Below are 22497 nucleotides of genomic sequence, written 5' to 3' on the forward strand. Positions count from 1 at the left end.
GGAGAGTCGAGATTTCTCAGAAACAAAAAAGAGGCTCAGGGATTTCCTCCTTCTCCCTCAGCACAGGCCTTTAGGCATTCGCCCTGTTTTAGTCATTGTGGATGATGTGTTTTTGGAGTCAAGCTTGACCCCTGACTCCTTACCTCTGGCTCCCAGTAAGCCTGACAGATATTACAGGGTCCCTGACTCGCATAAATTTCAATTTAGAAACCCTGCCGCTGATCCTGAAACTATTTCACAGGGTCCAAAGGGGGTTAAGGCCTCAACAGCAAAAAATCCTACCCCCTCTGAGAGAGATTCAAGGGTACTGGACAGATGGGGAAAAAAGGTTTATGCATCTGCAACCTTGGCAGTCAGGACCTTAAACTGTCAATTGCATATGCTTAAGTATCAACAACATGTTATGGGATTGCTGAAACAAAAAATTATGTTGATTTCTGAATGTGCAGAAAATAAAGAATTGTAGGAATTATTGCATGCAGCTGAACAGGTTGGAAAGCATACTTTGCAATGTGATTTTGACTCCTTAGAGGCCTCCTGCAGGTCTGCTCTTACTGGATTTGTGATTAGGAGCCATGCCTGGCTAAAGGAACAAAATTTGCCTGACCATGTTAAAGCTAAATTGCTAGATGCACCTTTACAGCATGATACTCTGTTTGGTATCAAGGCAGTAGAGGTTTTAAAGAAAATGGAAGACAAAGCTAAGTCTATGCAAACTGTTAAAGACTTTTTACAAGTGCAGCTACCAAGATTCAGTAGACACTGGCCTACAAAAAAAACTGGTCCTTTCTTGTGTCAGACAGAGCTCAAAAGGGGCAAATCCAGACGCCCTAAGGGTTCCAGATACCAGGCGCAACATTCATACAGATCAAAGCAATGGGGCACTTCTACCTCCAAATCCAGAGTAGATAAAGCACAACCCTGCAGAAAACAGTCCCAATGACTTCCCTCTGTCTACACCAAGCACTTATCTTTTGGCAGCACCCTTAGGGAGAAAATTAGCACTTTTTGCACAAAATTGGCAGTTAATAACCCAGGACAAGTGAATACTAAACATAGTATCACAGGGATACAGATTCCATTTCCACACTCTGCCAATGGCAAACTGTTGGCCAGATCTGCCAAAAAATCAATGGGCAGAGGCACAGAAACAGGTTACGTCCCTCATGGAAATGGGGGCCATTCAGGCAGTACCAGAACAGGAAAAAGGAAATGGTTTTTACTCAAGACTGTTCCTGGTACCCAGAAAAGACAAGGCCTGGCGGCCAGTACTGGATTTATCGATTTTGAACACGTACCTGGACATTCCAAAATTCAAAATGCTGACCTTGAAGCAGCTTCTGCCTATGCTGGGCAAGAATGCTTGGCTGGTGACATTAGACCTAAAAGAGGCATACCTGCATGTCCCAATAAGACAATTGTGCAGAAGATACCTCAGATTCAAGGCTGGCTTAATGCACTACCAATTCTCTGCACTGCCCTTTGGCTTATCTTCTGCGCCCAGGGTCTTTACAAAGTGCCTGTCACCAGTAATTGCATTTTGCAGACAAAGAAGTATACAAATATATCCTTACTTGGATGACTGTCTCATTCAAGCAGAGAACAAGGTCATTCTTCTTCGACACCTGGCGTTTGTGAAACGGTTTCTAACATGCCTAGGGTACACAATAAACGAAAAGAAATCACAACTGATACCCTATCAAAAGATGACATTCCTGGGTGCAAGCTTGAATACAACTGCCCAGATGGCTTACCTCACGCCAGACAAACAAAGGCAACTGAATACTTGCTTCAAACTAATGGCAATAAAACCCCAGTTATCTGCAAGACAAATTCTGCAGGCTTTGGGCTTCATGGCATCCTGCATCCTACTGATTCTATATGCAAGACTGCATATGAGGAAACTTCAGTGGTACCTAAAAAGTTTATGGAGTCAACATTCACACAGTCTGGAAACAATGATTCCTCTCATTCCCTGCCTACAACAGGAGTTTCTATGGTGGGCAAAGGCATGTCACCAAAACATGGGACGGGCCTTCACTCTACCCCCTGCCAGCCAAACCTTAACAGACGCATCAGATTATGCCTGGGGGGCCCACATGGCAGGAAGATGCATTCAGGGCATATGGACCCCAAAAGAAATGCATCTACATATCAACCAGAAAGAGATGCTACCTGTTTAAAATGCCCTAACAGCCTTCAATGACTTAATTCATCCAGGACAACTACTGATAAAGATGGACAACACCACGGTCATGTGGTATATAAACAAGCAAGGGGGCACATACTCATACCCCCTTTGCAGATTAGCCATGGCACTATGGGACACAACTTTGACCTACCAAATACATCTTCAAGCTCAATTCTTGCCAGGAAAGCAAAATACTCTGGCAGACGATTTAAGCAGAAACCTTATGGATCCTCACAAGTGGAAACTAAATCCACAAGTCTTCAGCATGATAACAGAGAAATGGGGGAGCCCAGACATGGATCTATTTGCCTCTGCTCAAAATTATCAATTGAAAAGATTCTGCACAAGGACTTATCACAGACAAGCTTAGAAAGTGGGCACCCTATCCTTCAGTTGGAAAAACCTATCAGGTTACGCCTTTCCTCCTCTGCCTCTTCTTCCCAAGGTCCTCCTAAAAGTAATACAAGAGAAACCAAAGATGATTTTAATTGCCTCAGACTGGCCCCGCCAATTCTGGTACCCAATCCTTAGGAACTTGTCTCAATACCCAGCTTGGACCTTACCTCAAAAACCTCAACTACTGTCCCAGCAAAACAATCAGATCCTGCACAATCAACTCCAGACACTGAACCTGACAGCATGGCTGATCATGCAGTTTTACAAACAACTCCTCTCAGTAAAGCTGTGATGGATGTCATTTTGGAAGCCAGAAGGCCTAGTACTAGAAAATCTTATGCTGATAAATGGAAGAGATTCTGTGCTTGGAGTCAAGCACAATGAACTGATACAGCAGAACCAGATATTCCTCAGATATTACAATACTTAAGTGAGATACTTGACAAAGGCCTATCTTTCTCATCAATTAAAATTCATGCCTCTGCCATTTCAGTTCATTACAATGCAGAGCCACCAATCTTTTCTCATCCTTTACTAAAGCAGTATCTTAGAGGAGCCAAAAATTTAAGGCCTCCTAGAAGATCCCTGCATGGGACCTCAATTATGTATTGAAAAAGCTCATCCTGCCTCCATTTGAACCAGCTGCTACCGCTGATATAAAGTTCTTATCATGAAAAACAGCTCTGCTACTAGCAGTTACCTCAGCAAGAAGAGTTTCAGCGCTACAGGCCCTCATAGCTGTAGAGCCTTTTATCATATTTTACCCAGACAGGGTGCCTCTGAGGACAAATCCAACATTTATGCCTAAGGTGGTTTCCATTGTGGCTCTTAATTAAACTATTCATCTGCCAACCTTTTATCCAAATCCACAGAACAAGGGGGAGAGAATTCTGCATTCCTTGGACGTACACAGACAGCTAAGATTCTACTTGAGCAGGACTAAACTCTAAGGAAAACTGAGCAATTACTAGTGACATATGCTGCAGGATCAGAAGGAAAGGCTATTTCAAAGCAGATAAGCCACTGCATTCGTTTCTGCTACTTACACCATGGCAAACCTGTGCCCAAGGGCATTAGGTCTCATTCCACCAGCACTACAGCTACTTCAGCAGCCTTTCTCAGAGGAGTACCAACCAAAGACATTCTAGGCTGCTACTTTGAGTTCTGTTCACACCTTTACAAATTCACACCTTTACAAAGCATTATCATTTGCCTCTCTACTCTAAGTCCAGGGCAGGCTTTGCCACTGCAGTTCTGCAGGACCTTATAGCCGTGCCTAATGCTGTTTAGCTCCAGCCTCCCAACCATAGCTTTGGGATTCTACCCAAATGTAATGACTGCAACAGTGAAACACGAAGAACATAGTACAGTTGTGTACACTTACCATAAATGTAGATGTTCGAGTGTATTCACTGTTGCAGTCCAGGTTACCTGCCCGCCATCCCCCTTTCATTCTGGAGTTTATCTTTCCTTCTCTATCTTCTACAACCTATGTGGTGTATTTGCTTGTAGATGAAGGTAAAGTTTATATTGATGCATGTGTATATGTATATTTTTGCTACCTATTTGGGGGCACCTGACATCTGGGGCAAGAAAAACTAAAGAAAATGGCGTCGGCTGCTTGTTTTATACCTATGACGACTTGACTTCATGGAAGAGGAGACAGCAACCGACGCAGGACCCAAGACTTTGGAATTCAGGCCGACTGAGGGCAACCTGCCAGCAGATTACCCAAATGTAATGACTGCAACAGTGAATACACTTGAGAATCTACATTTATGGTAAGTGTACACAACTGTACTTTGCTGCATGTTCTAGGATGGGAAGTAGGAAAAGTAGGCAGCTTGCTCACTTTGATTTAGGGGGTGATGAATTCTGAAAAGGATTGTGTACAACTACTGCAGGGGAAACCACACTAGAACAGTGCTTCCTGCCATCTCACTGTGTTGTTTGTGCTGTTGATGTTAATTTGCTGACTTCTGGTTAGGACCCACTCTCCCTTGACTCCATTTCCAACTCTGTTATTTAACACAAGATCCAAACAAAACCAGGTGTCCCTAATGTCTAGCTTGTTGCACTGTGTGGTCTGTAACTGAGACTTGACTCCATCCATCCATCCTCAACTCCTTTTTCCCCAATTTTTTGCACATGGGGTCAGGGTCTCACTTCAGCAATGACAGCCATCTCGAGCCAAGTTTTACACTGCCAGGTGGCTAACCCTGCTGCGGTAGTTCATTCATACCACTCACTCACACAAACTGTCACACCTACGGCCAGTTTAGAGTGTCCAATCCACCATCTGCCTACACCATGTCTTTGGAATGTGGGAGGAAACCGGAGCACCTGGAGGAAACCCACGTGACGGCAGGGAGGACATGAATGATCATTTTAGTCCTCATGTGGAGACATTTCCTCCTGGGTTCCATAGGTTCATAGGTAAATACTAGGATGTTCATCATGTTACACTGCTGCAGTCATCACATTTGGGTTATCCTGCCGTCAGGTGGCCCCACAGTCGGCCAGAGTTTCAAAGTCTTGGTCCAGCGTCGGTTGTGGTCGCTTCTTCCCTGACGTCAGTGCGCCAGGGGTATATAATATGCATCTGACGCCATTTTCTTCAGTATTTCTTGCCGGCAGTGCCCAAAGCAGAAGCAGTTCGCAAGTGCCGGTCGGCCGATTCCTGAGATTTTCGAAGTTGAATTTCAGATGCAAAGTCTTCAATAAAGCTAAGTACCCCGTTGGGGAAACTTTTTTCTTGCCTCAGACCGATGTCAGAAAAAGTTAATAATTATATTTCTTGTGGGAAGCAAATACCTCATAAGGACTTCCACTCTTACTGTATTCCATGCCTAGGCCCTGATCACGACGTCACTAGCTGTCGGTTTTGTGCTAGATTTAACAAACGCACTATAAAAAGGCGTTTTGATTTTGCTTTGCACTACTTTGGCCGAAGGTTCAATTATACTATGCCATCGGATCAACTGACGACCGCAATTCCGAAAAAACGCAAAGACAAGGATAAAGACAGGCATCCAAGGTCCAAAACCGACGACGAAACCTCTTCTAGGCCAGTCGACGGTTCTCAGTGAGGCACATTCGCAGCCCCTGACACCCGCTACCTCAGAGCCACAGGCCGCCTCCGACTCCCACGTGGAAACAACTAGGCCTCTGGAAACTCAAGGTATTGAGCCTACGGAAACTAATCCCTCAGATGGGTCTGGAGCCGCTGAGCAGGCACCGGCTTCTGAGGGTGTTTTCAGACCTTCACAACTTACCATTAAAACAACAGCCAAGACAAAGGTACCATTAAAGACAAAGAAACAAGCACAGCATTCTCCTGGACAGTCCTCCATGCCTAAGAAACAGATGCTTAAAATGGCCGAAGACTTACTCTAATCAGGGGTTCCCACCCCCCTCCTGAGAAAAGGCCTAGGCAGGATACAGACTATGACTCCTCTGATCAGGTTTCCATTTCCTCTGATTCCTCTTCAGACCAGGGATACTCTTTACCCCCCTATGAGGACTCTGATGCTGAGGAATCTATCCCTTCAGCCCCTCCTCCTGAGGATTACTCATTTGGGGAAACTTTACATACCATGAGGGAACATTTCCATTGGGAAAGTCAAGAATACTCAGAATCCAAGAAAAGACTTAGGGATTTCCTCTTATTGCCTCAGCACAGGCCCCTGGCTATTCTGCCTGTGCTAGACATTGTGGATGATGTGTTCTCTGAATCCAGCTTATCTCCTGACTCTTTGCCCCCTGCTCCAGCCAAGCCAGATAGGTATTATAGAGTCCCTGACTCTCACAAGTTTCTTTACAAAAACCCTTCTGCTGATCCAGAAACTATTTCCCAGGGTCCAAAAGGGGTTAAGGCTTCCATTGCAAAAAATCCAGTACCCTCTGACAGAGATTCCAGAGCTTTGGATAGATGGGGGAAGAAAGTATACACGTCTGCAATTTTAGCAGTAAAAGCTTTAAATTGCCAGTTTCACATGATTAAGTACAAACAATATTTAATGGCTTAGTTAAAACAGAAAATGCTTGCAAGCTCAGAAGCTCCTGATTGTAAAGAAATGCAGGATTTATTGCATGCAGTTGAACAGGTGGGAAAACATACTCTGCAATGTGGTTTTGATTCTTTAGAGGCCTCTTTTAGAGCCGCAGTTACAAGTTCTGTTATTCGAAGACATGCTTGGTTAAAAGAACAGAGTTTACCTGAACATGTTAAGGCAAAGTTATTGGATGCTCTTTTACAACATGATACCTTGTTTGGTGTTAAGGCAGAAGAGGTGTTAAAGAAAATGGAGGATGAAGCTAAATCTATGCAAACAGTCAAGGATTTCTTACAGGTAAAGCCACCTCGGTTTAGCAGAAATTGGCCAACAAAAAATTGGTCCTTTCCAGTGTCAGACAGGCCACATAGAGGCAGATACAGACGCCCAAGAGGCAGATTTCAACCCCAAGGCTCAAACAGACAACGACAGTGGGGCACCTCAACCCCAAAAGGAGGTGAGGACAAGTCTCAACCTTACAGGAAACAGTCACAATGACTTTCCTTTGTGTACGCCAAGCACGTCCCTTCTGGAAGCCCCCCATAGGGGGAGAACTAGCACTTTTTTCTCAAAACTGGCAAACAATCACCCAAGACAAATGGGTCCTGAATATTGTGTCTCAAGGTTACAGATTCCACTTCCATACTTTATCAAAGCTAAAAGGAATGCCAGACCTGCCACAAAATCAGTGGGCAGAGGCACAAAAACAAATTTCAGCCCTCATGGACATGAGAGCTATACAGAAAGTACCACAACAGGAACAAGGACAAGGATTTTACTCAAGACTCCTCCTGGTCCCCAGAAAGGACAAAGCCTGGAAGCCTATACTGGACCTTTCAATTCTGAATACTTACCAGTTTTGAGAAATGTTGACATTACAGCAGCTTCTACCCATGCTGGGCAAGAAGGCTTGGCTTGTTACTCTGGACCTCAAAGAGGCATACCTGCATGACCCTATCAGACAAAATTGCAGAAGATACCTCCGATTCAAAGCTGGTACAATGCACTACCAATTCCCTACACTGCCCTTTGGCTTATCTACTGTGCCCAGGGTCTTCACAAAGTGCCTGGCACCAGTAATTTTATTTTGCAGACAAAAAGGAATTCAAATATATCCATACCTGGATGACTGCCTCATTCAAGCAGAGACAAAGGACATTATTCTGCAGCATCTGGCGTTTGTGGAAAAGTTGCTAATTTCTCTAGGGTACACAGTAAATGAAAAGAAGTCAAAACTAGTGCCCTCACAACAGATTACATTCCTGGGTGCCAGCTTAAATACAACGGCCCAGATGGCTTACCTCACGCCAGACAAACAAGTGCAACTAACTCAATATTTTCAACTACTGGCAAAAACGTCCCATCTCCCTGCAAGAAAAATTCTGCAGGCCCTGGGATTCATGGCATCCTGCATACTACTAATACCATATGCCAGACTGCGTATGAGGAAATTACAATGGTACCTAAAAAGTGTTTGGGCTCAACATTCTCACAGTCTAGAAGCAGTAATTCTAATAATTCCCTGCCTACCATAGGAGTTTCGATGGTGGGCACAGGCATATCACCTAAACAAGGGTCAGCCTTTTACCCAACCCACAGCCAGGCAAACTCTAACAACAGATGCTTCGGATTACGCCTGGGGAGCACACATGGCAGGAACATGCATTCAGGGCAAGTGGACCACAGACCAGATGCATCTTCACATCAATCGAAGAGAGATGTTAGCTGTTCAAAATGCCCTAACAGCTTTCAAGGGCCTTCTACATCCAGGACAAGTATTACTAAAGACAGACAACACCACATTAATGTGGTAAATAAACAAACAAGGGGGCACTCATTCTTATTCCCTATGCAGGCAAGCCATGACCTTGTGAAACACAGCTCTGACGTATCAAGTTCACCTGCAAGCACAATTCCTGCCAGGAAAGAAAAATACTCTGGCAGACGACCTAAGCAGAAATATCATGGACCCTCACGAATGGAAATTGAATCCACAAATCTTCAGCATGGTAACACAAAAATGGAGATGCCCAGACATAGATCTTTTTGCCTCCCCACTGAATTGCCAACTACAAAAATTCTGCACAAGGACTTATCACAAACAAGCATGGAAAGTGGATGCTCTTCTGTTCAGCTGGGAAAACCTAAAAGTCTATGCCTTCCCACCACTGCCTCTCCTTTCAAAGGTACTCCTAAAAGCCAGACAAGAAAAACCACAGATGATCCTGATTGCTCCAGACTGGCCACGCCAGCACTGGTACCCTATCTTAAGGAACTTGGCTCAGGGCCCACCATGGATTTTGCCCCAAATTCCACACCTTCTGACTCAACAAAACAATCAGATCCTGCACGGTCAGCTCAAAACCCTAAACCTGGCTGCATGGCAGATACTTTAGTCAAACAGGCAACACCTCTCTCTAAAGCTGTTATGGATGTCATTTTGGAGGCCAGGAGGCCTAGCACAAGGAAAGCTTACTCAGAAAAAATGGAAGAGATTCTGTGCTTGGAACCAGGCTCACAGCCTTGACCCTCTTGTTCCAAACATTCCTCAGATTTTACAATACTTAACTGAGATGCTGGACAGAGGCCTATCCTTTTCATCAATTAAGATTCACTCCTCTGCCATTTCTGCACATTACAACACGGGTCCTCCTTTATTCTCTCATCCCTTGCTAAAGCAGTACCTCAGAGGGGCTAAAAACATAAGACCGCCCCGGAGAGCACCAACACCAACTTGGGACCTCAATTTCGTTTTGGAAAAACTGACCCTACCACCTTTTGAGCCAGCCAATACAGCCGATCTAAAAAATTTTATCATGGAAAACAGCTCTGCTCCTGGCAGTAACTTCAGCACGAAGAGTCTCAGAGCTACAGGCATTAATGGCAGTGGAACCTTTTATAATTTTTCATCAGGATAGGGTATCTTTAAGGACAAACCCTACCTTCATGCCAAAGGTGGTATCTAGTGTGGCTCTTAACCAAACCATCCATTTGCCTACTTTTTTATCCAAACCCCCAAAATAAAGGGGAGAAACTTCTGCATTCGTTGGACATACACAGGCAGCTAGGCTTCTACTTGGACAAAACAAAAGCTTTCAGGAAAACTGATCAACTGTTTGTAGCATATGCTGCAGGATCACAAGGCAAGGCTATCTCAAAGCAGACTATATCCAAATGGATAGGACACTGTATTCGGTACTGCTACACACATCATAGAAAATCAGTCCCTAATAACATTAGGCCTCATTCCACCAGGGCAACAGCCACTTCAGCAGCCTTTCTCAGAGGAGTATCTACCAAGGAAATTTTGGAGGCTGTAACTTGGAGTTCAGTGCACACCTTTACCAAGCATTACCACCTGCCTCTTTACTCTAAATCCAGAGCAGGATTTGCCACTGCAGTTCTGCAGGGCCTCTTAGCCAATCCTAACTCTTTATAGACCAGCCACCCAAACTTAGCTTTGGGATTCAACCCAAGTGTGATGACTGCAGCAGTGTAACACGATGAACATAGTACAGTTTTGTACCTACCATAAATGTAGATGTTCGAGTGTTCACACTGCTGCAGTCCAGGTTACCCTCCCTCCATCCCCTCTGAACTAGCTGGACTTATCTATACCCTTCTATCCTATACAACCTTTGGGGTGTATTTGCTGGTAACTGAAGGTATTGTTTTTATTGTATATGTATATTTTTAATTAGCAATATGTATTGCCTACCCACTTGGGGGGGCACCTGACATCTGGGGCAAGAAAAACTGAAGAAAATGGCATTGGATGCATATTATATACCCCTGGCGCACTGACGTCAGGGAAGAAGCGACATCAGCTGACGTCAGACCAAGACTTTGGAACTCTGGTCGACTGCGGGACCACCTGACGGCAGGATAACCCAAGTGTGGTGACTGCAGCAGTGTGAACACTCGAACATCTACATTTATGGTAGGTACAAAACTGTACTTTAGCTGCCCTTGCGGGTCATATTAAGCCAAACCTATTTCCCTTTTTGTGCTCAAAGTAACCTGTCCCATTTGGTTATAGATTGCCCACTCTCATGGTCAATAATTCTATATTACTCCTAATGAGAATAACTGGGATCATACCATGAATAATTTGAGGAGACCGAAGTATGTGCCAAAGCATTTAGGAGCTGCTTGTGTCCATTAGTAGTAGAGAGGCAGTCCTGGAGTAAGATTCTGTCTCCCATCCAGAGATCTAAGCTGCAGTTGAATATGGACAGGAATGAACTTTGTTTTATGTGGATGGGAAGTCTGTTCCGTAGCAGCAGTATCCTCAGCAAGATATACCTGTCCCTCCAAACCATTCTCTTGATGTTGCAAAAGAGGTTTAGCTGACTAGATTGGGTATTTTTGATGCCATTTGACTTGCTGATGTGTAGTAAATTCATCAGTAAAGGGTGAGAGGGTGCCTTGTATGTCAGGCACAGGTCAAGTCTTAGCAATCTGTAGGATACCATGTATACTGACAGGGCTTTGAGTTGGTCCATGTAGGACATGTTTGTTAGGCCATGTATCCTTTTAGAAAGGTATCTCTGTGGGTATTCACTTGTTGCATGTGGATGGATACATACATGCAAAAGGAGGCATTATTTAAATGATTAGCCTAATGAGGGCTGAGTGAAGGCTAGGAATATGTTGAGTTAGAAGCCTGTCCTCCCAGTGATTCTTGTTTGTTTGTTTTTGCACATTTAAGTCCTTAGTGTGGATGTTTATAGAGCCACTGGTTTTGTAAAGAAACAGAATATCAAATGGGACTGGGTCTTTCATGGCTCAAAAAGCGAGAGAGAGAGACTAGTCATGTGTCAGCAACCTGTAGGCTACGTAGTCTGACAGTCATGCTTCTCTGCCAGGGTAGTTGAAAGATTTCAGGCCTTTAATTTTCTTGGTTAGAAATCTTTGGGGTGTTTCCCGTTGAGCGATATGCTTGGATTTGTACACATTAAAGGGGGCACTATATTCATTGATGGGTCTGATAAGGGAAGAGTACAGGGTATGGATGATTTCCTTGCATTTTGAAAATATTCCCTTGGAAATTAACTTGGCCAAATATGGTGGAAACACAATGATCAAATGAGAGAGAGAGAGAGATGGACACATAAGTCCCTAGGTCTCTTATGACCATATCTGTCTGAAGAGGAGTACCATTTATAACATATGAGATGGGATTAACTTTTCTACCAAACGCTGTTATGCTGCACTTTTTCTTATTTAGCGTGAGACCATTTTTGATGCACCATTCGTGTGCATATTCCTACCATTGCTGGAACTGTTCTGTAACTGCATGAGCAGGTAACCATGCCCAGTTTGCAGTCATCATCAGACCTGGTCAACCACACATCCGCCATATTAGCTTGAATGTCTGCAAAATAAATGCCAGACATTAAAGGACCCAGAAATGATCCTTGTAGCACCACACTAGATACAATTCAGTTACTTTTCAATTAATGTTAAGGATCCAGGTACAGTGCTTAATAATGCACAAACACTTAAGGACCAGGTGTCAGCAGTTATCAGGTCATCCCTGAAAATGTCACAGGGATCAAACCTAATTCTACTTGCTGAACTTTCTAATAGTTGTTCCTGCAGAACTATTGTCTTGTGTAGACACCTGTAGTGCCCTTTACAACAAACCTTCTGTTACAGACTTTGTTCCAGTGGATCCAGAATTCTATAATAGGAGTGTTGATGATGCAATGCCTAGTTTTTGTCATATCTGTATCATGCAAGATCTGGGATGGTCACTTATGGTAGATTCAGCCCAGTACATTGTGGCCCGACCTGTTGAAAGTCATTATTTGCCATCCTTTGATGCTGTTTGCCCATTTAGGTCATCAGGTGAGGAGATTCTCGTTGCTCTCAAAGGTAGGCTGGCAGCATCTTTCATATACCCCTTTGTGTTGCCTCATGTCTGTGGAATTGAATACCTTGCCTAATTAGGACAAGTGAGACTAAAGCCATCTTTTTAGTAGGGTTTGTTTGAATCCCAGGGTTAGATAAATTTCTTCATTTACTTTATGAATGTGATCTTTCATCTGGTGACTTTTATGTAGTCTTCTTCTGCTGCTTTGTATGTACATGTAATTTTGATGTATGCTTTGTCTGTCTAGTATTTGTTTCAGAGTCGACAGTGTTTAAATTTGAAACACTTTATTACATATAAGTATGTACAATGTAATTAAAAAACGTTGCTTCTTTTTTAATAGATGTACTGTATTCATATATTTTTTCTGTTATGATTGTATCACTAGTGGAAATGGGCTGTTTGTCTCATTGCTTCTGTTCAGTAAACTAACAAAATTCCTAAAATTAAAATGTAAACTGAGAAACAAACTGGTAAGTGCTTTCATCCTGTCAGTTAGGACATGTGCAGAACCAGTTTAAGTTTCTCTGTTTGTATTTTAATAAATCATGTTTTTGATTTAACAGGTGCAGTGTTGCTGGGCTGTACATATATGCTGCCTGACTATTCCAGTAGGGCTAACAAACACAGCTTTAATTGTGATTGCAGTGTCCTTGTGGTTTCATTTGTAGACATTTCAAATCAGTCTGCTAAAATGAATATATTTCCATGCTGCTTTGCCAGTTTGGATATTTTAAGTGGCATCCTGCTGATAGTGGTAGGGGAGTGCATTATAGCCCCCGCCCATGGGAGTTTGTACTTAAAGATTTCCTCAGTAGTTCAGATTTGGGAAATTTTGCTCACACTTTCACCCATTAATGCTAAACCTTACCCGTGACATTCAGCATCTTGTCTTAACAGCTGTGCTTCTAAGATAAATCAGAAGCTAATTGAAGAGTATTTATTTAACTACAGAGATTTTTTTTTTAAACTTACTAGGGTTCTAACGTGCAAAAACTTAAGATTTTTTCTTTCAGAATATGACATGGGACACTTGAAGTATTCTGTGGCTGGCAGATGTGATTTATATGTTATGTGCTGAGAATGAACCAAATGGATTGTATTCTGCATATCATGCCAAAATGTGCTGGGCCTGTTATAGATAAAGTTCTACTGTTTACTGCTAATGTGCTTAGAAGCTTGAATACCTGTGATACATTTTTCTATCTTAGATGAATTTCATGTTTTGTTTCAACAGAGTGACAATGACTTTGAAAAATCCTCTTCTCCTAAACGCATTGACTTTGTTCCTGTGTCTCCAGCTCCATCTCCCACCAGAGGAATAGGAAAGGTATGAATAAGTATAAAGCATAGAATGTTGTCTTGTGTTTCATCTTTTCCTGTATGCTGCAAAACAGTTGTACAAGGTTTTTCTTCCAGCATTGTAAACCAACAGCAGTAATGTATTCAACAGAATCAATGTTACTTTAGAAGGTTATCCTAAAATAACTAGTTTAATTTAAGCATAGTATTTTCCATAGCTTACATTTGCAGTAGTTTGTTTAAAGTGGTTTTCCGAAGTAAATGCATTGTGACATTTGAGGAGTCAAATGCCACAATGCATTTTTCCACTTATCTGTATTAATGTATTTGGGCTTCTTTTTAAATAAAAAGTTTTTTTTTTTAATTAAGTCACGACACAAATAAATGTAGTATTTTTTGCCCTGACATTATCTTGGGGTAACTTGTTGCATCCATAGACGTTAATGGGGCATCTTTGTGTATGTGCAGTGGTGCACTATTAAAGCCTGCAAACGCAACACGTTTTTCCTAAACTAATGCCACTAACGATGAAGTTTATGGTTTATCCTTAGTGACATCACTGTATGGAAATTGTACTTTTTAAAAGTGTTTTTCTCATGGAAGTACTAGAAGAAACGTTCCTTAATGGACAGAGGTGCTTTGGGGCAGCCTTTGCAGCATATGTAGTGTTGCAGAAATAAAGTTTAACAACATTGGAAAATCACTTTAACAACAACCCTGTCTTTGTAGGCCAAACTGTTGCCCCTGTACATATTCAACAAAGTTCATGGATCCGGTTCTAACTTACACAATTTTTTTGTGTGTATGTGTGTACTTTTAGGGGGCACTTTATGTTCTAAATTCCTGTCCTATGGTTTCCCATACAGAAGTAATTTGGATGTATTCTAGAAGTGCCTTGTGTGTCTGGTGTACTAACTGGGCTGTGTTATATTCCATCTCTGGACTTGATCATCATTTGAAATGTTTGGACATACAAAAGCAGCTTATGTAATCCTGATATTTTACTGCAAGCAAACCAACTTCAGCACAGAAAAATGGCAGGCAAAAAAAAAAATCAAAATAAAACATGTTTAGTAAAATGAAAAGGCTTATAAAATGGTTAGCGCTTTCACACCCAACAGTGCTTCTTCAGACCATTCAAAAAGAAAAAAGCTACTGATGTTCTTTGTGTTTCACTGTTGCAGTCATCACACTTGGGTTATCTGCCTGCAGGTAGCCCTCAGTCGGCCTGAATACCAGAGCCTTCGGATTTCTGCTTTGGATGCTGTTGCTTCTTCCATGACGTCAGGTCACCAGGGGTTAAAACAGACAGCCGACGCCATTACATCAGTCTTTCTTGCCGAGAAGGAGCCCGAAGCAGAAGCAGTTCACAAGTGCCAGTCGGACGCTACCTGAAATTTTCATTTTTCGAGTTTCAAACCTGAAGTCTTCTAAAGCTAAGTACCCCGTTAGGGATTCTTTTTTCTTGTTCTAACCAATGTCAGAAAAAGTTAACAATTGTCTTGCCTGTGGAAAGCAAATACCTCACAGAGATTTTCATTCTTACTGCATCACCTGTTTAGGCCCAGACCACGACGTCCCTCGCTGTCGGTTTTCTGCATTAATGCCCGAACCATTTGTCATCAGGCTATTTTTGTCGCTAAATTCTTTCGCTCTCGTTCTCCATATTCCGAAATGGCTTTGATAAGCCATCCGACTACCGATATTCCGAAAAAGCGTAAAGATAAAGACAGAGACAGACCGCATAGGTCCAAAATTGCCAACAACGCTTCCATTAAGCTAGTCAGTGAGGTGCCTTTGCAGCCCCTGATGCCCACTTCTACAGATTCGCAGGCCTCTGCTGAGACCCATTCGGAGTCCGGTGTGCCGCGAGATGCTTCTTCGACTATGGAACCTGCGGATGTCTCCACCTTGGATGGGTCCGGAGCCGCCGTGCAGGTACCAGCTTCTGAGGGTGTATTCCGAGCTACCAGTGTTTGCATTAAACCAACAACTTCATTTTCAGCTAAAACTACTGAGTTTCTCAGGCCCAGAGTACGCACTATGCCTAGAAAACCAATGCTCAAGCTCCCATGCCACAAAAACAAATGCTTAGAATGGCTGAAGACCTTATCACCCTAATTAGGGGAAGCCAGCCTTCCCCTTCTAAGAAACAAAAGATTGAGTTTCTTTCTGATGCTACAGACCAGAAGTCCAATGACTCTGACCCTTCTGATTACCAGGACATACCCTTATCAACCTTTGAGAATTCAGATGCAGAGGAATCTATTCCCTCTGCCTCCCCTCCAGAGGATTTTTCTTTTGGTGAAACCTTGCATTCTTTAAAAGAACATTTCCGCTAGGAATCCCAGGACTATCCTCAGTCCAGAAAGAGACTCGGAGAATTTTTTGAGTTGTCTCAGTACAGGCCTCTAGCTATACCCCCTGTCTGGGATGTTTTAGATGATGTCTTCATGGAATCCAGTCTTACTCCAGACACTTTACCACCGGCCCCTAGAAAACCTGACAAGTACTACAGAGTACCTGATTGTCACAAATTTCTCTTTAAGAATCCTACTGTGGATCCAGGGACCATTTTCCAGGGACCTAAAGGTATTAAGGCTACTACAGCCAAAAGCCCTACTCCTGACAGGGATTCCAGAGCTTTAGATAGAGGGGGTAAAAAGGTATATACCTCTGCAACTCTTGCCATCAGGGCATTGAATTGCCAGTTTCACATGTTGAAGTACCAACAACATATTATGGAACTAATTAAACAAAAAAAATGTGTTATTTCCAGATTGTGCAGAAAATAAAGACTTACATGAGTTAATGCATTCTGCAAACCAAGTTAGTAAGCATACTTTGCAGTGTGGCTTTGATGCCCTAGAAGCATCTTGCAGGGCTGCAGTCACTGGGTCTGTACTGAGAAGACATGCTTGACTGAAGGAACAAACCTTGCCAGACCATGTCATATCAAAATTACTAGACACTCCTTTAAATCAGGACCATTTGGCACCAGAGCAGAAGAGGTTCTTAAAAAGATGGAAGAAAAAGCTAAATCTATGCAAAATGTTAAAGGACTCTTACAAGTGCAGCCACCTAGATTCAATAGTGATTGGCCTTCTAAAAACTGGTCCTTTCCAGCCCCTTCCAGGCCATCTCAGTCCAAAAACAGGGGAACCAGACCACCAAGACTACAGTCTCAAGGTATGCAGAGATCTAAGCAATGGAGTGTTCCCTCCTCAAAAACAGGGATTGGTAAGCCACCCCCTTATGGAAAAAGTTCACAATGACTTTTCAATTATCCTTCCCAGCCCTGCCCAACTGCTTGAGCCTCTAGGAGGAAAACTTGCCCTCCGTGCCAAAAACTAGATGTCCATTACTCAGGACCAATGGGTTCTAAACATTGTATCCCAGGTGTACAGATTCTACTTCCATTCACTGACAACCCCAAGCAGGTTTCCAGACCATCCTCCAAACCAGAGGTTCAAAAGCAAGTACTTTCCCTGCTCAATATCAGGGCCATTCAACCTGTTACACTACAACAAAAGGGACAGGGTTTCAACTCCAGACTGTTCTTAGTGCCCAGAAAAGAGGGCTCTTGGCACCCTATCCTGGATCTATCAATTCTCAACACTTTTCTGGTGGTCCCAAAATTCAAAATGCTTACCCTGCAACAGCTTCTCCCTATGCTAGCCAAGGATGCCTGGTTAGTCACCCTAGACTTTTGCTTATCTGCACATCCCCATAAGGGAGTCTTGCAGGAAATATCTACGCTTCAGGGCAGGCTGTGTGCACTGTCAGTCCTCTGCACTTCCCTTTGGCTTATCTACTGCTCCCAGAGTATTCACAAAGTGCCTGGCTCCAGCCATTGCATACTGCAGGCAGAGAAATATCCAAATTTTCCCATACTTGGATGATTGCCTGATTCAGGCAGACAGTCAGGAATTGCTACTTCAGCACTGGGCATTTGTAAAAAAACCTCCTATCTTCATTGGGGTACACCAACAATGAAAAGAAATCACAACTGGTGCCCAGTCAAAAAATTGTATTCCTGGGAGCAAGCTTGAACACAACTTCCCAGATGGCATTTCTCACTCCAGAAAAACAGGACTATTTGAACAACTACTTCAAACAAATGGCCACCAAAACCCAGCTATCTGGAAGGAAAATACTGCAAGCCCTAGGGTTCATGGCCTTATGCAGTCTGCTAATTCCATAAGCATGCAACCACAACAAGGGACTGCCTTTCACTCAACCCCTCGCCGTCCAAATCCTGACTACAGACACATCAGACTATGCATGGGGGGCTCACATGGCAGGCAAATGCATTCAGGGCAAGTGAAGCCCAGGACAAATCCTCCTACACATCAATCAAAAAGAGACGTTAGCTGTACAGTATGCTCTGACAGTCTTCAAATACCTAAGCCTTCCAGGACAGCTGCTGATAAAAACAGACAACACCACAGTTATGCGGTACATAAACAAGCAGGGGGGAACCCATTCTTACCCGCTCTGCAAGTTAGCCATGGTCCTGTGGAACACAGCCTTGAGCAACCAAATGCATCTACAAGCTCAGTTCCTGCCATGCAAACAATTCACTGGCAGTCGACTTAAGTAGAAATCTCCAGGACCCATACGAGTGGAAATTGGAACCCATCACCTTCAACCTTCTAATCCAAAGGTGGGGGACACCAGAGGTGGACCTCTTTGCCTCCCCCGAGAACCACCAGTTGAGCAAATTTTGCACCAGGAACCCTCACAGCAGAGCCTTGGAAGGTGGATGCCTTATCCTTCAAATGGGAAAACCTCTCAATTTATACCTTTGCACCTCAACCCCTCCTCTCAAAGGTATTACTCAAGATCAGGCAGGACAGCCCAAGGGCAATTCTTATTGTCCCAGACTGGCCACACCAGCACTGGTACTCACTCTTACGCAGTCTGACAACAGTGCCACCCTGGCACCTTCATCAGACATCTTCCCTGCTGTCTCAGCAGGAGGGACAAATAGTGCATCCACAGCTGCAAACCCTAAACCTTGCAACCTGGCTTATCCCCTGAATACTCCACCAGCAACCCTCAGCAAACAGGTGCTGGACGTCATTCTTGAGGCCAGAAGGCCTAGTACTAAGAAATCCTATGCTTAACATTGGAAAAGATATTGTTCTTGGAATCAGTCTCAAGGAAAGGACACAGCTGTGCCCTCCTTACCTCAAATCCTTGATTACCTAGCAGAGCTACTCCACAGAGGCCTATCCTTCTCCTCCATTAAGATTCATGCCTCTGCCATCTCGGGCCATTATCATACTGAGCCATCTCTATTCCCTCACCCTGTCATCAAACAGTTCCTGAGAGGGGCTAACAACTTAAGGCCCCCTAGGAGAGCACCCACCCCTGCCTGGGACCTTAACTTTGTACTGGAAAAGCTCACGCTTCTCCCTTCTGAACATGCTGCTTCAGCAGAGTTAAAATTCCTTTCTTGGAAAACAGCCTTGCTTTTAACCATGATCTCAGCTATAAGAGTGTCTGAGTTACAGGCACTAATGGCTGTGGAACCCTTCATTATTTTCCATGCTGGCAGGGCTTCCCTCAGGACTAACCTGTCCTTTATGCCTAAGGTGGTCTTTAGTGTGGCTGTAAACCAAGCCATCCATTTGCCAACCTTCTTCCCTTATCCTCAGAATAAAGGGGAAAGAATCCTGCACTCCTTGGACATGCACAGACAGCTCAGATTCTACATTGACTGGAGTAAACCTTTCAGAAAATCTGACCAGCTGCTAGTCAGCTTTGCTACAGGGGCAGAGGGCAAGGCCATTTCAAAGCAAACCATTTCCAAATGGATAGCACACTGCATCCATTTCTGCTACAAGCACCATGGAAAACCTACCCCCACAGGGGATCAGAACACATTCCACTAAGGCTACTTCCACCTCTACAGTATTTCTCAGTGGAGTCCCTACAAGGGACATTCTGGAAGCTGCAACCTGGAGTTCTGTACACACCTTCACCAAGCATTACCACTTACCTATTTTTTCTAAATCCAGAGCAGGATTTGCTACAGCAGTCTTACAGGGCCTGCTAGCAAGCCCTAGCTCCACTTGACTGCCTCCACCCTTCCTCAGCTTTGGGAATCAACCCAAGTGTGATGACTGCAACAGTGAAACATGAAGAACATAGTACAGTTGTGTACACTTACCATAAATGTAGATGTTCGAGTGTATTCACTGTTGCAGTCCTGGTTTCCCTCCCTCCAGCCCCCTGTTTTTCTCTATCCTTTCTACCTGTCCTCTATATGGCCATTTTTTATGGCAGTGGTATTTACTTTTTACTGGTGGTGTTCCACGCCATATACTAGCTTCCTGTTTGGGGGGCTCCTGACATCTGGGGCAAGAAAAACTGATGTAATGGCGTCGGCTGCCTGTTTTATACCCCCTGACGACCTGACGTCATGGAAGAAGTGACCGCATCCGATGCAGAAATCCCAAGACTCTAGTATTCGGGCTGACTGAGGGCTACCAGCAGGTAGATATCCCAAGTGTGATGACTGCAACAGTGAATACACTCGAACATCTACATTTATGGTAAGTGTACACAACTGTACTTTTTAGTTTATATTTCTTATTAGATCTCTGCATGTTTTTAATTTGTATAATTAAGTCTGTAGCAATCTCTCATCATCCTGCAGGACAGGACTTCATAAAAATTGATTCAGTATATTGGTTCATATGTGGACTGTTTACATATTTACAGGTTGACATTAACAGTCATGTCCTAATGTTTGTCATTATCCTACAGTGCAAGGGGCTTCCATTAGACTTATGTGGTCATTGACATTTGGGAGGTTGGCATAATGGTTAAGATGTTTACCTTACAGACACAAGTTGCAGGGTTTGATTTTCACATGGAGTAATTGGTTAAGCTTTAAATGGCCCACAAGGGCAGTTAGCCTAGTACTAATCTATGAACCTGTGCTCAGAATGTTGGACTGATGGTGCAGTCTAACCTTCAGCTGATCTCCAAATTCTCACTGAGTGCCCAGCATGCATCAAGCCATCACCCAGCTTCCAAAATCCCACTGACGCACTATTAGACTCGGCTAATTGGGGGTGGGATCTCTCCTCAGGGTAGGGCAACAAAGAGATAGTGTTTGTAATTACCTTTAAAGGGAGGCTTTAGTGAGCAGAAAGGATATAGACTGGTGGGTTGAAGAGGATGCCAGTGATGAATCTGGCTAAGTCACTCAAAAAATGTAGGTTCCAGAAAGAAAATAAATTGTACTAAAATGCATCGTATGTGGGTTCGTAGGCTGGCAGTTCATTCCTGGACTTTCAGACTTGTGCATTCAGAAAGCAAACTCAATGCTTTATGTATTTCCAGGAAATGTAGGTAAATTTAGTTAACACATTTCCAGGAAGTTTAGTTAAATTTTGTAACAATGTGAAGTTTAGCAGTTGCTGGAGGGAATTAATCGGTGAAGGAAGTAGTGCCCGGTGTCATGAAATTTTATAGACACGACCAATAAAAATTAAAAGGCTGAGCAATTCCAACTTATCTTTCCTGCATGTGTTAGTGTCCTTCCTGGTTCATAAGCTGGTAACTTTTTATTAAATGAACACCTGTACCTTACATTTTTTTGTCTTCCTTTCCTCCCTTACAGAGGTCTTTACGCTGCTGTATAAACATAAAGCTTGACTTAGCCTCATTAAAATTTCTGTCTTATTCAGCTTCTTTGCTGCAAGGGGATCTTGTGAATAAAGGGCCTTCTGCTTGCTTTTGCTTATTACCCATTACCTTTAAGATTTTTGGAACATGAAAACCCACTGAATAAGTGTTTGTAGGCTTGTTTGCTTTCCTGGGTATTAACTAACATTTCTGTGGTATTACATTGGGATGAAACATCTAGGCTTGAAAATACCTCCAGGTTGATAGCCTAGTAATCTCCTGTGATCCTTCCCAGCATGCCATAACCTTCTTGAGACTACTGTTGCAAGCTAATGCTGCAGACAGAAGCCATGGTCACATATTTGAGTAGACAGCTCAGGAAACCTGGCATAGTGAAGAGGTGGGCAAGGATTTACAGGTAAAGAAGTTTTTATGCTTTCATGAAAGAACCTTATTCAGTCACTCTGTGTGGTTACGTTTATTTAGTAGCTAGCCAGGAACGTGTTTTTTTTTTTTTTTTAATGTATATGTGTGTATGTCTTTCTGTTAAATATATATATTCATTTTATTGGGGTAGTGCCCTGATCTCAGTGGACCATTTGCAGGCTCAGCCTGGGAGAATAGGATCACATAGGAAATTAACAAAACATATTTATAGATACAAGGATATGCTAAAAAACGTGTACGTATTTACAGATGCAAGAATATGTACAACATTTAGTTCAAGAAGCCGTTTACAATGTCAAAACATTTAGTTCAAAAAGCCGTTTACAATGTCAAAACATGGATGGAAGAATGGAGTTATGCTTAGCAGAGCTTCATGGATAATATGTAGCCATAATGACTGCTGTGGCTTATGTTACAGGAATAGTAGCACATCATTTTATAGAGAGGTATGAAGACATTAGAAGAGGCAAGTGACAATAGTTATAGCTTGGGGAGAATAGCGAAATGGTGAGAGAGAGGTGTGCAGAAGAAAGAGGAATACAGAGAAGAAGTGTGAGAGATGCAAAGAGAAGAGGGAAGTAGGA

General features: G+C 43.1%; 1 protein-coding gene across 1 annotated transcript in view; it reads left to right on the forward strand.

Annotated features, from left to right (window-relative positions):
* Positions 1 to 22497, forward strand: part of LOC122790034 (P2R1A-PPP2R2A-interacting phosphatase regulator 1-like) — an 849731-nt gene that overhangs the window by 265633 nt on the left and 561601 nt on the right. The window contains exon 6 of the mRNA XM_044057585.1: positions 13758 to 13850. Coding sequence (XP_043913520.1) covers positions 13758 to 13850 — 93 coding nt within the window. The remainder of the gene's footprint in view (positions 1 to 13757; positions 13851 to 22497) is intronic.

This window comes from Protopterus annectens, chromosome 15.part0 (assembly GCF_019279795.1).
Source record: "Protopterus annectens isolate FY-2018-M chromosome 15.part0, PAN1.0, whole genome shotgun sequence".
NCBI lineage: Eukaryota > Metazoa > Chordata > Ceratodontiformes > Protopteridae > Protopterus > Protopterus annectens.